Genomic DNA, 13,959 nt, shown 5'->3' with positions numbered 1-13,959 from the left:
AGTACAGGGCCCATTGGACCTTGGCGGTGCAAGGTGGTACAAAAAAAACAAACGGTAGACTGAGGGTTAAATAGTTTTTGCGTTCTTCTTGTTAATGTGTTATCGATATACTTGTGGTTTCCCAGCTAACATATCAAGAGCTTTTCAAATTACTTGAAAAATATAAATACCTCTATTATAATCATATGAAATACCCTAACCAATAAAGGCACTTGCAGAATATTTGAAGTATAACCACTCTTCACAGCAAATAGCATAACCTAGTTAAAAAATGTGAAATATAGTTTTATATATTAGTTTGAATTTAGAAACGCACTGCTTTTTGGAGATCTTTATTAAGTTCTACTGCACAGTGCTTTAGTTTGTATATTGCAGGCTCAGTAGGGCTAATTATTCATAACCTTAGAGATAAGATATAAGTAATATATATTGGACTTCAATACATTTGGTATACTTTCCATATAAAGATGCTGAGATATATATATATATATATATATATATATATATATATATATATATATATATATATATATATATATATATAGGCATTATGGTGTCAATCGGTTAGGTCACGGTTAAACATGTGAGGGGGACTATAGTTAGTGCAGCTCACTTTTTAATTTGTAATCTTACTGAGGACACATAGGTGACCTACTACCCATACAACATGGATTGAAATTGGTCAAAAGCAAACCCTATATATATATATATATATATATATATATATATCCTCTGGTTTTGGGTGTTGTTCATCTAGTATAGTGTGTAAATTGAACTGACTGGTTATTATGTACAGCTATATGTCAAGTTAAACTGTCTATGTATATAGGGTTTCTTGATTTCTAGCATAGATCCTCAGGCTTGTTTGCTCATGATAACAGATTTCCAATTTTCTCTATCCTCTGAGAGAGGTGTTGCCATTGATTAGTCGTTATAACTAATTTGCATGGATCCCCAGTTATAAACCATGGTAGCAGATTCCTGTTGGAGTACAGGGCTACCCTCTGGTAGGGGTGTTGCAATTCAGCATTCATTTGTATTTTTCCTGTAAACTGGTTGTAAGCTGGCCATGCTTTTTTTATTAAAGGTGTAGTCTTTATACTACATAATATAAGATGTGTATGTATTATCATCATATTAATGTAACTACTATGGATGTGTATTATCAACATTAATGTAATTATCATAGATGTGGTCCCCTCCAGGAGACCTATTTGTTGAGTCTATGCATTTGAGTGGAAACAACCAAAATAAACTATTAAATTGTTTGAAATAATTTCGTATGATAAAGTTATTATTAAATATAAAAAAAAAATTTGAGTGCTGAAATCCCTGGCTTTTTTAAGAGGCTACGTAAGTGTATCCTCTTTCTCTTCTCTCTTTCTAAGAATAAATATATATATATATATATATATATATATATATATATATATAAATATATTGATTTATATATTTATTATGCAAATTGATATCTATATATTACTAGTTATCTTTGGTTAAGACTTCAATTGTTTTATTTACTTGAGACATAACTTAGTCAGAAGTTGATTGACGTGAAAAAAAGTGATAAGTGACATCATCATATATCTGGGAATTTAGTGTGAACAAATCTCTAGTTTATCTGTTACACATAGAAGGTTTATATGTGTAGTTTCTGAATGTTTCACATAATATTATATAAAAAGAAGTAAAATGAGGTTCACCATATGAATCTCAAGAGTCTCCTTTATGTGAGATTATCTTCTGTAGCTTTACATTTTTCATTTTCCTAGGTGATCCAAAAGTGTCCTCACGTGCCATTTAGAGGGTATATAGACTGATTGGCCTGGTGCATGTTTACTTATTTTCTTAAAGTTTATTATATAGGCATGTATTGTTTTATTTATTTATTGTCTCATGTTTGTATGCCTGAATGTTTTCTTATTGTCTCATATTGTTTGTATGCCTTGAATTGAACATCAAATAAAATATAAATAAAAATAAAACAAAATATAATATTTGTCATTTCTTTATGATTCATTGGTTGGTGCCTATTTAGAGTTATTTTAGTCTCCGGGCACATCGCCAATTGCCAAAGTACCATATCTGAACTGGATATTGCACAATTATAGAAAGTGTATTTTTGTGCTAATCTAATTTGTTTGTTTGGTACAATATACTTTGGTTGTTTGATTATTTTATATATCTATTTGCACTTGTTTCAAATATACTGGATATTGGTGAAGGATACAAAAGGCATATTTAGTTAAGTGATAATTTTGGCTAACTGAGATAGACTTAGGTGCCAGCTTTCAGGTCCAGTTCGGTCTCTTCCGTACGCAAAATAAGAGGAATATAAAATTAGTCTGGTTCTGAAAGTATTTTTCATTTGGGCTCCAAAACAGCATCACAAGCTACATTTAGTATGTTTTTTTCCACAACCAACGGGATGGCCAGAACTACAAGGCTTTATTTAAAGTCACTCAATGTAATTTATTTGTATATTTCTTGTCCAAAGACATTTAGCTCTTTGGAAAAAGTGAGAAGAACATCACATTTCAGGTAACAATGAGGATCTAATTTTCTGTTTTCTTCTTTCTCAATTCTAGTTCCAGTTATGCGCAAAATTTTTCCAGGAAAATACTTCAACCACGTCACCGTTTAGTGCAGGAATAAAAGTGAAATCTGCAAAGCCTGTGATTAAGTATGGAAACAAGGAGTTTCGAATCACAGTTGGCTGCAAGGTATGATGCATGAATTACCTATTGTAAGCTTGGGACATAGTAAAATAGTGATACAACTACTAATTTATTATGGCTTTTTCAAACACAAAAACATTGCTTCTTAGGATTTTCATAGCAAAAAAAAGAATCATAATATAACTCTAAATCAAACTTAGTATACACATGTACAAATTCATTCACAATAATTCACCAAACCACTAGCATTTCCAATCCACTGTCAAAATTCACTGTAATATATGTTGAATTGCTGATGTTTAATATTTTTTATTGGATCGCTGAAATTACCAGTAGAAAGTGGCTTCTCAATATGTTGCATAAAAGCTTTTTACTATAGGTGAAAATCTCAAACTGAAAAATCAACTATTGTGCATTGTAAATAATGTTAATTTAATTACTTTTTGTACCAAGTCTCCAACTGATGCTTTATTTTTTTAGTTTCGCAACTCATTATCTCTGCTCATGGAGACACTTAATGCAACTACCCCTCACTATGTAAGATGCATAAAGCCCAATGATGAAAAACTGCCATTTGAGTAAGTATAGACTTTAGTGCTTAAATAAAGATATGTAAATGTTTTTGCTTGATATTAAACAACACCATTAACATATTCATTATCTTTACACACTTGTTGGCATTAATTCTAATGATATTTAGGGTCTTGGCTTATTACTGAATAGTTCACAGTTCTCCCACAGTTATCACTTATATTAGCTTTGAAGACACTACCCCATTTCTAAGACCGTATAACCTATATCTAAATAAGCTGTGTAAATGAATCATGTTTTAAATTAACCATAACACAATGAGGGCCATAGAATTCAAATTAATCTGGTCCAGGAAGCAGTTATAATTTCTCCAACATAGGTGTGTCCGGTCCACGGCGTCATCCTTACTTGTGGGATATTCTCTTCCCCAACAGGAAATGGCAAAAAGCCCAGCAAAGCTGGTCACATGATCCCTCCTAGGCTCCGCCTACCCCAGTCATTCTCTTTGCCGTTGCACCGGCAACATCTCCACGGAGATGGTTAAGAGTTTTTTGGTGTTTTTTTTTTTTTTACCTTCTACAACCAATTTCATGCATTGTTCCTGTCACTACGGCAGCGTGTTTCTGGTTCGAAGAACTAGAAAAGTCGCTCAATAAAGAATCTTCGTATAAGGAGGTTATGGACAGAGTTCAAGCACTTAAATTGTCTAACTCTTTTATTTTAGATGCCGCTTTGCAATTAGCTAGATTAGCGGCGATAAATTCAGGGTTTGCTATCGTGGCGCGCAGAGCGCTTTGGCTAAAGTCTTGGTCAGCGGATGTGTCTTCCAAGACAAAATTGCTTAACATCCCTTTCAAGGGTAAAACACTGTTTGGTCCTGATTTGAAAGAGATTATTTCAGACATCACTGGGGGAAAGGGCCACGCCCTTCCTCAGGATAGGTCTTTTAAGGCTAAAAATAAGCCTAATTTTCGTCCCTTTCGCAGAAACGGACCAGCCTCTAATTCTACATCCTCTAAGCAAGAGGGTAATACTTCTCAACCCAAACCAGCCTGGAGACCGATGCAAGGCTGGAACAAGGGTAAGCAGGCCAAGAAGCCTGCCACTGCTACCAAAACAGCATGAAGGGATGGCCCCCGATCCGGGACCGGATCTGGTGGGGGGCAGACTTTCTCTCTTTGCTCAGGCTTGGGCAAGAGATGTTCAGGATCCTTGGGCACTAGAAATAGTTTCTCAGGGTTATCTCCTGGAATTCAAAGAACTACCCCCAAGGGGAAGGTTCCACAGGTCTCAATTATCTTCAAACCAAATAAAAAGACAGGCATTCTTACATTGTGTAGAAGACCTGTTAAAGATGGGAGTAATTCATCCAGTTCCAATAGGAGAACAAGGGATGGGGTTTTACTCCAACCTGTTCATAGTTCCCAAAAAAGAGGGAACATTCAGACCAATTTTAGATCTCAAGATCCTAAACAAATTTCTCAGGGTTCCATCGTTCAAAATGGAAACCATTCGAACGATCCTTCCTACCATCCAGGAAGGTCAATTTATGACCACGGTGGATTTAAAGGATGCGTACCTACATATTCCTATCCACAAGGAACATCATCAGTTCCTAAGGTTCGCTTTTCTGGACAAGCATTACCAGTTTGTGGCACTTCCATTAGGATTAGCCACTGCTCCGAGAATTTTCACAAAGGTACTAGGGTCCCTTCTAGCGGTTCTAAGACCAAGGGGCATTGCAGTAGTACCGTACTTGGACGACATCCTGATTCAAGCGTCGTCTCTGTCAAAAGCAAAGGCTCATACGGACATCGTCCTAGCCTTTCTCAGATCTCACGGATGGAAAGTGAACATAGAAAAAAGTTCTCTATCCCCGTCAACAAGAGTTCCCTTCTTGGGAACAATAATAGATTCCTTAGAAATGAGGATTTTTCTGACAGAGGTCAGAAAATCAAAACTTCTAAGCTCTTGTCAAGTACTTCATTCTGTTCTTCGTCCTTCCATAGCGCAGTGCATGGAAGTAATAGGATTGATGGTTGCAGCAATGGACATAGTTCCTTTTGCACAAATTCATCTAAGACCATTACAACTGTGCATGCTCAGACAGTGGAATGGGGATTATACAGACTTGTCTCCGACGATTCAAGTAGATCAAAGGACCAGAGATTCACTCCGTTGGTGGCTGATCCTGGACAACCTGTCACAGGGAATGAGCTTCCGCAGACCAGAGTGGGTCATTGTCACGACCGACGCCAGTCTGGTGGGCTGGGGCGCGGTCTGGGAACCCCTGAAAGCTCAGGGTCTATGGTCTCGGGAAGAATCTCTTCTCCCGATAAACATTCTGGAACTGAGAGCGATATTCAATGCTCTCAAAGCTTGGCCTCATCTAGCAAAGGCCAAATTCATAAGGTTTCAATCAGACAACATGACGACTGTTGCATATATCAACCATCAGGGGGGAACAAGGAGTTCCCTGGCAATGGAGGAAGTGACCAAGATAATTCAATGGGCGGAGGATCACTCCTGCCACTTGTCTGCAATCCACATCCCAGGAGTGGAAAATTGGGAAGCGGATTTTCTGAGTCGTCAGACATTCCATCCGGGGGAGTGGGAACTCCATCCGGAAATCTTTGCCCAAATAACTCAATTATGGGGCATTCCAGACATGGATCTGATGGCCTCTCGTCAGAACTTCAAGGTTCCTTGTTACGGGTCCAGATCCAGGGATCCCAAGGCGACTCTAGTAGATGCACTAGTAGCACCTTGGACCTTCAACCTAGCTTATGTATTCCCACCGTTTCCTCTCATTCCCAGGCTGGTAGCCAGGATCAATCAGGAGAGGGCTTCGGTGATCTTGATAGCTCCTGCGTGGCCACGCAGGACTTGGTATGCAGACCTGGTGAATATGTCATCGGCTCCACCATGGAAGCTACCTTTGAGACAGGACCTTCTTGTTCAAGGTCCATTCGAACATCCGAATCTGGTTTCCCTCCAACTGACTGCTTGGAGATTGAACGCTTGATTTTATCAAAGCGTGGGTTTTCAGATTCTGTAATAGATACTCTGATTCAGGCTAGAAAGCCTGTAACTAGAAAAATTTACCATAAAATATGGAAAAAATATATCTGTTGGTGTGAATCTAAAGGATTCCCATGGAACAAGATAAAAATTCCTAAGATTCTATCCTTTCTACAAGAAGGTTTGGAGAAAGGATTATCTGCAAGTTCTCTGAAGGGACAGATCTCTGCTTTATCTGTTTTACTTCACAAAAGGCTGGCAGCTGTGCCAGACGTTCAAGCGTTTGTTCAGGCTCTGGTTAGAATCAAGCCTGTTTACAGACCTTTGACTCCTCCCTGGAGTCTAAATCTAGTTCTTTCAGTTCTTCAAGGGGTTCCGTTTGAACCCTTACATTCCGTAGATATTAAGTTATTATCTTGGAAAGTTTTGTTTTTGGTTGCAATTTCTTCTGCTAGAAGAGTTTCAGAGTTATCTGCTCTGCAGTGTTCTCCGCCCTATCTGGTGTTCCATGCAGATAAGGTGGTTTTACGTACTAAGCCTGGTTTTCTTCCGAAAGTTGTTTCCAACAAAAATATTAACCAGGAGATAGTTGTACCTTCTTTGTGTCCGAATCCAGTTTCAAAGAAGGAACGTTTGTTACACAATTTGGACGTAGTCCGTGCTCTAAAATTCTATTTAGAGGCCACTAAAGATTTCAGACAAACATCTTCTTTGTTTGTTGTTTATTCTGGTAAAAGGAGAGGTCAAAAAGCAACTTCTACCTCTCTTTCTTTTTGGCTTAAAAGCATTATCCGATTGGCTTATGAGACTGCCGGACGGCAGCCTCCTGAAAGAATCACAGCTCATTCCACTAGGGCTGTGGCTTCCACATGTGCCTTCAAGAACGAGGCTTCTGTTGACCAGATATGTAAGGCAGCGACTTGGTCTTCACTGCACACTTTTGCCAAATTTTACAAATTTGATACTTTTGCTTCTTCGGAGGCTACTTTTGGGAGAAAGGTTTTGCAAGCCGTGGTGCCTTCCATTTAGGTGACCTGATTTGCTCCCTCCCTTCATCCGTGTCCTAAAGCTTTGGTATTGGTTCCCACAAGTAAGGATGACGCCGTGGACCGGACACACCTATGTTGGAGAAAACAGAATTTATGCTTACCTGATAAATTACTTTCTCCAACGGTGTGTCCGGTCCACGGCCCGCCCTGGTTTTTTTAATCAGGTTTGTTGAATTATTTTTTCTAACTACAGTCACCACGGTATCATATGGTTTCTCCTATGCATATTTCCTCCTGTACGTCGGTCGAATGACTGGGGTAGGCGGAGCCTAGGAGGGATCATGTGACCAGCTTTGCTGGGCTCTTTGCCATTTCCTGTTGGGGAAGAGAATATCCCACAAGTAAGGATGACGCCGTGGATCGGACACACCGTTGGAGAAAGTAATTTATCAGGTAAGCATAAATTCGGTTTTTCCAAAACATCAAAATCCATAATTTATACACTACTTTTAGCAATTGGCCAAGTTTGAAGAAGGTTCATAATCTAGCCATCTTCAATAAGTATCTTACTTTTGAGAAAGGTTAAGACATTTTCAGAAGAGATGGACTATATTGTTTCCAGAGGTTTTTGCAAGATTGACTTTTTAGGTTTTTCCTCCCCTAAGGTTCACAAAGTTTGTAGCTTAAAAGTAGCTTTTCAAAATTCAATCATTCTTGCCTTGTAACCAACTAAGGCAGTGCTTTCCAAACTGTGTGTCGGGACACACTAGTGTGTCGGCAGCAGTGTGTAGGTGTGTCCCTGCTTCAGCACAAACATTTTTTTTAATTTTTTTTTTAGTTTCTGACTTTCCGCCTGCCTGCTACGCATATCACATGGTTGACACGTGATTGATACCTAGGGGGACACAGATCATCTTAACCTATTGGCGAAGCTCAGTGGGAACTGAAACTATTCCCATTGGCGGCACATTGGCTCCTGACTGCACGTGTAGTCTAATTAATTGGCTTGTGACTGCATGTATAGTCAGTGAGTGGAACAGCAGTGTGTATGCAGCGCGGGCAGTAGTCAATCGGACTCACCAAGCTCTGAGGGCGGCAGCTTAAATGCTGAGCTGAAGTCAGTGGGGTTTTTTTTGCAGCTAGCTCCCAGTAGTGCATTGCTGCTCCTGCTCTTGATATATGGATAGGAAGTGGAAGCTTAAAAATGCTTGATGATGAAATGTGAGTGTCTTTATCTAATATTCCACCAAATATTCAGAAATTGTGTTCATCCCATCAACCTCATACATCCCATTAAAATAGTAAGTAGTTATTGGTGTTATTAAACTTTTTTTTAATTCTTGCACATACTTACTGTTACTTGTAAATACATTTCATTATTATATAATTTATATATATGTCCGTATCTCTTAAAACAAGTTAGTTTAACCTCCTGTTTGCTAGTACAACTGAATTACTGTGTCGCGAAATGATGTAGGTCTAAAAAGTGTGTCACCAACATGAAAAGTTTGGAAAGCTCTGAACTAAGGGCTAGATTAGAAGTTTTTAGAAAAAAAAGAATATTCTTTATTTTGGGGCCAATTGGGAGTTATTTTGAAAATTAACCAGAGATCTGGCTGGTTATCTATCATTTGCCCGAAAAACATAATTTATACTTACCTGATAAATTCTTTGCTTTCCTGGCATGGAGAGTCCACGAATCCATTCAATTATTAGTGGGAATTCAACTCATGGCCACCAGGTGGAGGCAAAGAACACCCCAGCAAAGCTTTAAGTATCCTCCTACTACCCACAATCCCCAGTCATTCAGCCGAGGAATTATGTAAAGAGAAGAAGACACAAAGGGTATAGAGGTGCCTGAGGATTAGAAAAATGTCAAAAAGCCGTCTTAAAAATAAGGTTGGGTCGTGGACTCTCCATGCCAAGAAAGAAAAGAATGTATCAGGTAAGTATAAATTATGTTTTCTTTCCAATGGCATGGAGAGTCCACAAATCAATTAAATTACTAGTGGGAACCAATACCAAAGCTAGAGTCCACAGAATAGAAGGGAGGGATACACAAGACAGGCAAACCTAAACAGAAGGCACCACCTCTTGAAGAACTTTCCTCCCAAAAGAAGCCCCAGCTGAGGCAAAAACATAAAATTTGGAAAAAGTATGCAATGATGACCAAGTGGCTGCCTTGCAAATCTGTTCCATAGAAGCATCATTTTTAAAGGCCCAAGAGGAAGCGACAGCCCTAGTGGAGTGAGCCGTAATTTTCTCTGGAGGCTGCTGTCAAGCTGTCTCATAAGCCAATCGAATAACACTTCTCAACCAGAAGGAGAGAGTAGAAGAAGTGGCCTTCTGACCACTCCGTTTACCCGAAAAGACAACAAAAAGAGCAGAAGATTGACAAAAAATCTTTCGTAGCCTTTAAATAGAACCTTAAAGCACGCACAACATCCAGACTGTTCAATAACCGCTCCTTCTTAGAGGAAGGATTAGGACAAAATGAAGGAACAACAATTTCTGGGTTAATATTGTGTTCCGAGACCACCTTAGGTAGAAATCCTAATCTAGTAAGGAGAACCGCCTTATCCGCATGAAGAATAAGATAAGGAGAATCACACTGTAGAGCCGAAAGCTCAGAAACTCTACTGGCAGAGGAAATTGCCAGCAGAAACAAAACTTTCTAGGACAATAACTTGATATCAACAGAATGCATAGGCTCAAATGGAGCCTGCTGCAGAACTTAAAGAACCAGATTAAGACTACAAGAAGGAGCAATTGACCTAAACACAGGCCTGATTCTAACCAAAGCCTGGACAAAAGATTGAACATATGGCAAAATTACCAGACGCTTCTGCAGAAGAATCAACAGAGCCGACATTTGACTCTTTAGGGCAGCGGTCACCAACCGGTGGTTTGTGAGAAGATGTTGGTGGTCCGTGGCAAGCAGGAATTAATCTCCTGTGATGGTGTCACCCCAGTCGCGCTGCAACTCCCTACAGGGCCTGGCTGGACATCATTGAAAATTAGAATTAAATTACAATCTGTAACTTGTAGTACTGTGCAACTTGCGTTGCTAGATTGTGTTTTTAACTCCTCCCGCCCGGCACGCTGCTCAGAAGATGATGTTTCCATTCTAAAGTCAGCAGAGGCTGGTATAGTCTTGACTTGAAATAGTGGAATTAAAGTATATAAAAAAAGAAAATCTTAAAAAAAAAATCTTTCTTATATTAAATTTATTTTCTTCCTTTTACCTGTCTCTTTGTAGTAGTTTTCCTAATTCCTTCAGATGGACATCACTGTTTGTCTTTCTCCCCTCCATCTTCTTTTTTTTTTTTTTTTATTAAATATAAATTATTTTTTATTCTAATAATATTCCCGCACACAAAGCCATTCCAACTGAATTCCAGTAATTGCCATCCAGCAGATCAGCCATATCCCACCAGTATTATAGTAATTGCCAGTAACATCAGTCGTGGTTAGCTCACATCCATTATTGAGAGCTTTCTGAAATAAACTTAATTTATTACTCCAATATCTGTCCATGATCAGAAGTAGTTTTGAATAATTCCTAACTTCGGAGGTTACTTGGAAGTCTTGTGGTCCTTTTAAACATAATTCTTTTTTTTCCACTTTCTGCCTCTGTTTGCAGCTCAAAAGATGGCACTTAGCCTTCATCTGTCATTTGGAAGTATTCACTCAGTTCTGTTATTCAGTTAGTTAATTCTAAAAAATAATTCTTAAAAATTAGCAACTATATACATAATGTAAACTTAGCTATAGTTATACTAATTAAGTACAGTATGTGTGTGTGTGTGTATATATATATACAGTAAACTCTCAGTTAACCAGAACTCAAGCAACCAGAAATCTCAAGCAACCAGAAAAAAAAATTGAAGATACTGTACATTAAAATTAACACTAACTTTGTTCTGCAGCTTCCTTTCTCTATAGTGGGCTCTAAAAGGTGAAAACAATCCTTTTCATGCCACCAGACCCTACATAACTGCTCTTGAAAGTTGTGAGCACAAGGCAGTCTGAGAATTAGACATCACGCTGCCACTGGGTGCCCGGGACTCAACGGAGGCGCCATTAATATTAATGAATACTTTGCTTTTATTTACTGTATTTAAATATTAATATCAAGTAAATACAGCGTTTATAGTATAGTATGGGTTATAGAACATAGTTAGGCCTATTTTTAATAGTAACTCTCGAGCAACAAGAAACTACACTTATCCGCAATCTACCAATCCCCATGGGTGCCGGCTAACTGGGAGTTTACTGTGTGTGTGTATATATATATATATATATATATATATATGTATACACACATTATAGAGGTTTGTACCTTTTAAAAAAAAAATCATGTTAGTGGGCCACGGGATTCAAAATTGTGAGTTTAGTGGTCCCTGAGGTCCGAAACGTTGGCGACCCCTTCTTTAGGGTACTGACTGATAACCTCTTCTCCAGACAATCCTGAAGAAAGGACAGAATACGGGGACACCTTCTTCGCACATCACCTTCAATGTTACACAGGCAAAGAATTGTGGGTAGTGGGAGGATACTTGAAGCTTTGCTGGGGTGTTCTTTGCCTCCACCTGGTGGCCAGAAGTTGAATTCCCACTGGTAATTGAATGGATTTGTGTATGTATATACATATCTATACTATAATTGCGTTTGTAATGTCCGCCGCCGTCCTCAATGGAATGTTGGTGCGACCCTGCCATTTTCAGAATCCACCGGGATGCAGCGAAGGCAAACGGAGGATTACAAAAAAAAAAACACCACCTGCACGAAGTATAACAAAAAAAAAACCCTGAACCTCCCACACAAAGTATTAACACATACACCGCAAACCCACACATCGCAAAATTATAAGGTAATTAACCCCTTAATCCCTTAAAGGGACAGTCAACACCAGAATGTTTGTTGTTTAAAAAGATAGATAATCCCTTTATTACCCATTCCCCAGTTTTGCATAACCAACACAGTTATATTAATATATGTTTTACCTCTGTGATTACCTTGTATCTAAGCCTCTGCAGACTGCCTCCTTATCTCAGTGCTTTTGACAGACATGCAGTTTAGGCAATCAGTGCAGACTCCTAAATAACTCCTCAGGAGTGAGCACAATGTTATCTATATGACACACATGAACTAGTACTGTCTAACTGTGAAAAACTTTCAAAATGCTCTGAGCTAAGAGGCGGTTTTCAACTGTTTAGAAATCAGTTTGAGCCTACCTAGGTTTAGCTTTTCAAAATTACCACCAAGGGAACAAAGCAAATTTAATAATAAAAGTCAAATGGAAAGTTGTTGCATGCCCTATCTGAATCATGAAACTTTGATTTTGACTAGACTGTCCCTTTAACCGTCAACCACCCACATCGCAATAAACCTAATTACCCTATTAACCCCTAAACTGCAAAACACCCACATCACAATAAACCTAATTACCCTGTTAACCCCTAAACCACAAAATCCCCACATCACAATAAACATAACCTATTAACCCCTAAACCGCAAAACCCCCACATCGCAATAAAAATAACCTATTAACCCCTAAACCGCAAAACCCCCACATCGCAATAAAAATAACCTATTAACCCCTAAACCGCAAAACCCCCACATCGCAATAAACCTATTTACCCTATTAACCCCTAAATCACAAAACCCCCACATCGCAATAAACCTAATTAACCTATTAAACCCTTAAACCGCCAAAACCCACAACGCAAATAACTAATTAAATTACTAAGCCTAACACCCCCTAACCTAACACCCCTTAAATTAACACAAATTACCTAAACTAAAAAATACAAAAGTTACATAAAATAAAAAAGCTAAGATTACAAAAAATAAAAAAGACTAACATTACAGAACATAAAAAAACTAATTACCAAAGTTTACAAAATGAAAGAAAAATGAAAAAAGCCCCCCAAAATAAAAACACCCCCTAATCTAAGAATAAATTACCAGTAGCCCTTAAAAGTGCTTTTTGCAGGGCATTGCATTTACATTAAAAATACACAAAGTCCCCCCAAACAGTAAAACCCCCCACCCACCAAACCCCCCAAAATAAAAAAAACTAACACTATAAAACCTAAACTACCCATTGCCCTGAAAAGGGCATTTGTTGGCATTGCCCTTAAAAGGGCATTTAGCTCTTTTACAAAATGCCCACCCTAATCTAAATAACCACCCCCCCAAAAAAAACAACTAAGTCTAACCCCCAGGTTGGTATACTCACCGTTCCGGAAGTCCGGCGGAGATGGTCCGGTCCCATGCGGTGAAGTCTTCCAAGTGGCGACCTCTTCTTTCTTCTTCCTGAAACAATCCGGCGCAGAGCGGAGGGCAGAGCTGAAGACCGATGACCCCGGAGCTGAAGACCGGCGACCCTGGAACTGAAGACAGGCAACCGCGGAGCCATAGAGCGTGGAGGATCCTCTTCTTCCGATCTCCGTCGTACACTGAATAGTGAATTTAAGGTATGCGATTAAAGATGGCACCCTTGAATTCCTATTGGCTGATTTGATTCTTCAACTTCAAATCAGCCAATAGGATGAGAGCTACTCAAATCCTATTGGCTGATTTGAACAGCCAATAGGATTTGAGTAGCTCTCATTCTATTGGCTGATTTGAATTTGATTAATCAAATCGGCCAATAGGAATTCAAGAAACGCAATTTTTAATCGCGTACCTCTAATTCACTACCCAGTGTACAGTGGCGATCGTTACAAGGAGGA

General features: G+C 38.8%; 1 protein-coding gene and 1 long non-coding RNA gene across 2 annotated transcripts in view; one reads left to right on the top strand and one right to left on the bottom strand.

Moving 5' to 3' along the window:
* MYO5C (myosin VC) overlaps positions 1–13,959 on the top strand; it is a 315,165-nt gene that overhangs the window by 102,857 nt on the left and 198,349 nt on the right. The window contains exons 15-16 of the mRNA XM_053717482.1: positions 2,589–2,723; positions 3,159–3,256. Coding sequence (XP_053573457.1) covers positions 2,589–2,723; positions 3,159–3,256 — 233 coding nt within the window. The remainder of the gene's footprint in view (positions 1–2,588; positions 2,724–3,158; positions 3,257–13,959) is intronic.
* The window catches only part of LOC128663253 (uncharacterized), an 87,527-nt gene that overhangs the window by 30,623 nt on the left and 42,945 nt on the right, over positions 1–13,959 (bottom strand). The gene's annotated exons all lie outside the window — the stretch shown is intronic.

Source organism: Bombina bombina, chromosome 6, assembly GCF_027579735.1.
Source record: "Bombina bombina isolate aBomBom1 chromosome 6, aBomBom1.pri, whole genome shotgun sequence".
Lineage (NCBI taxonomy): Eukaryota > Metazoa > Chordata > Amphibia > Anura > Bombinatoridae > Bombina > Bombina bombina.
Note: the sequence above shows the minus strand (reverse complement) of the source record. Positions and strands in the feature narration are given on the sequence as shown.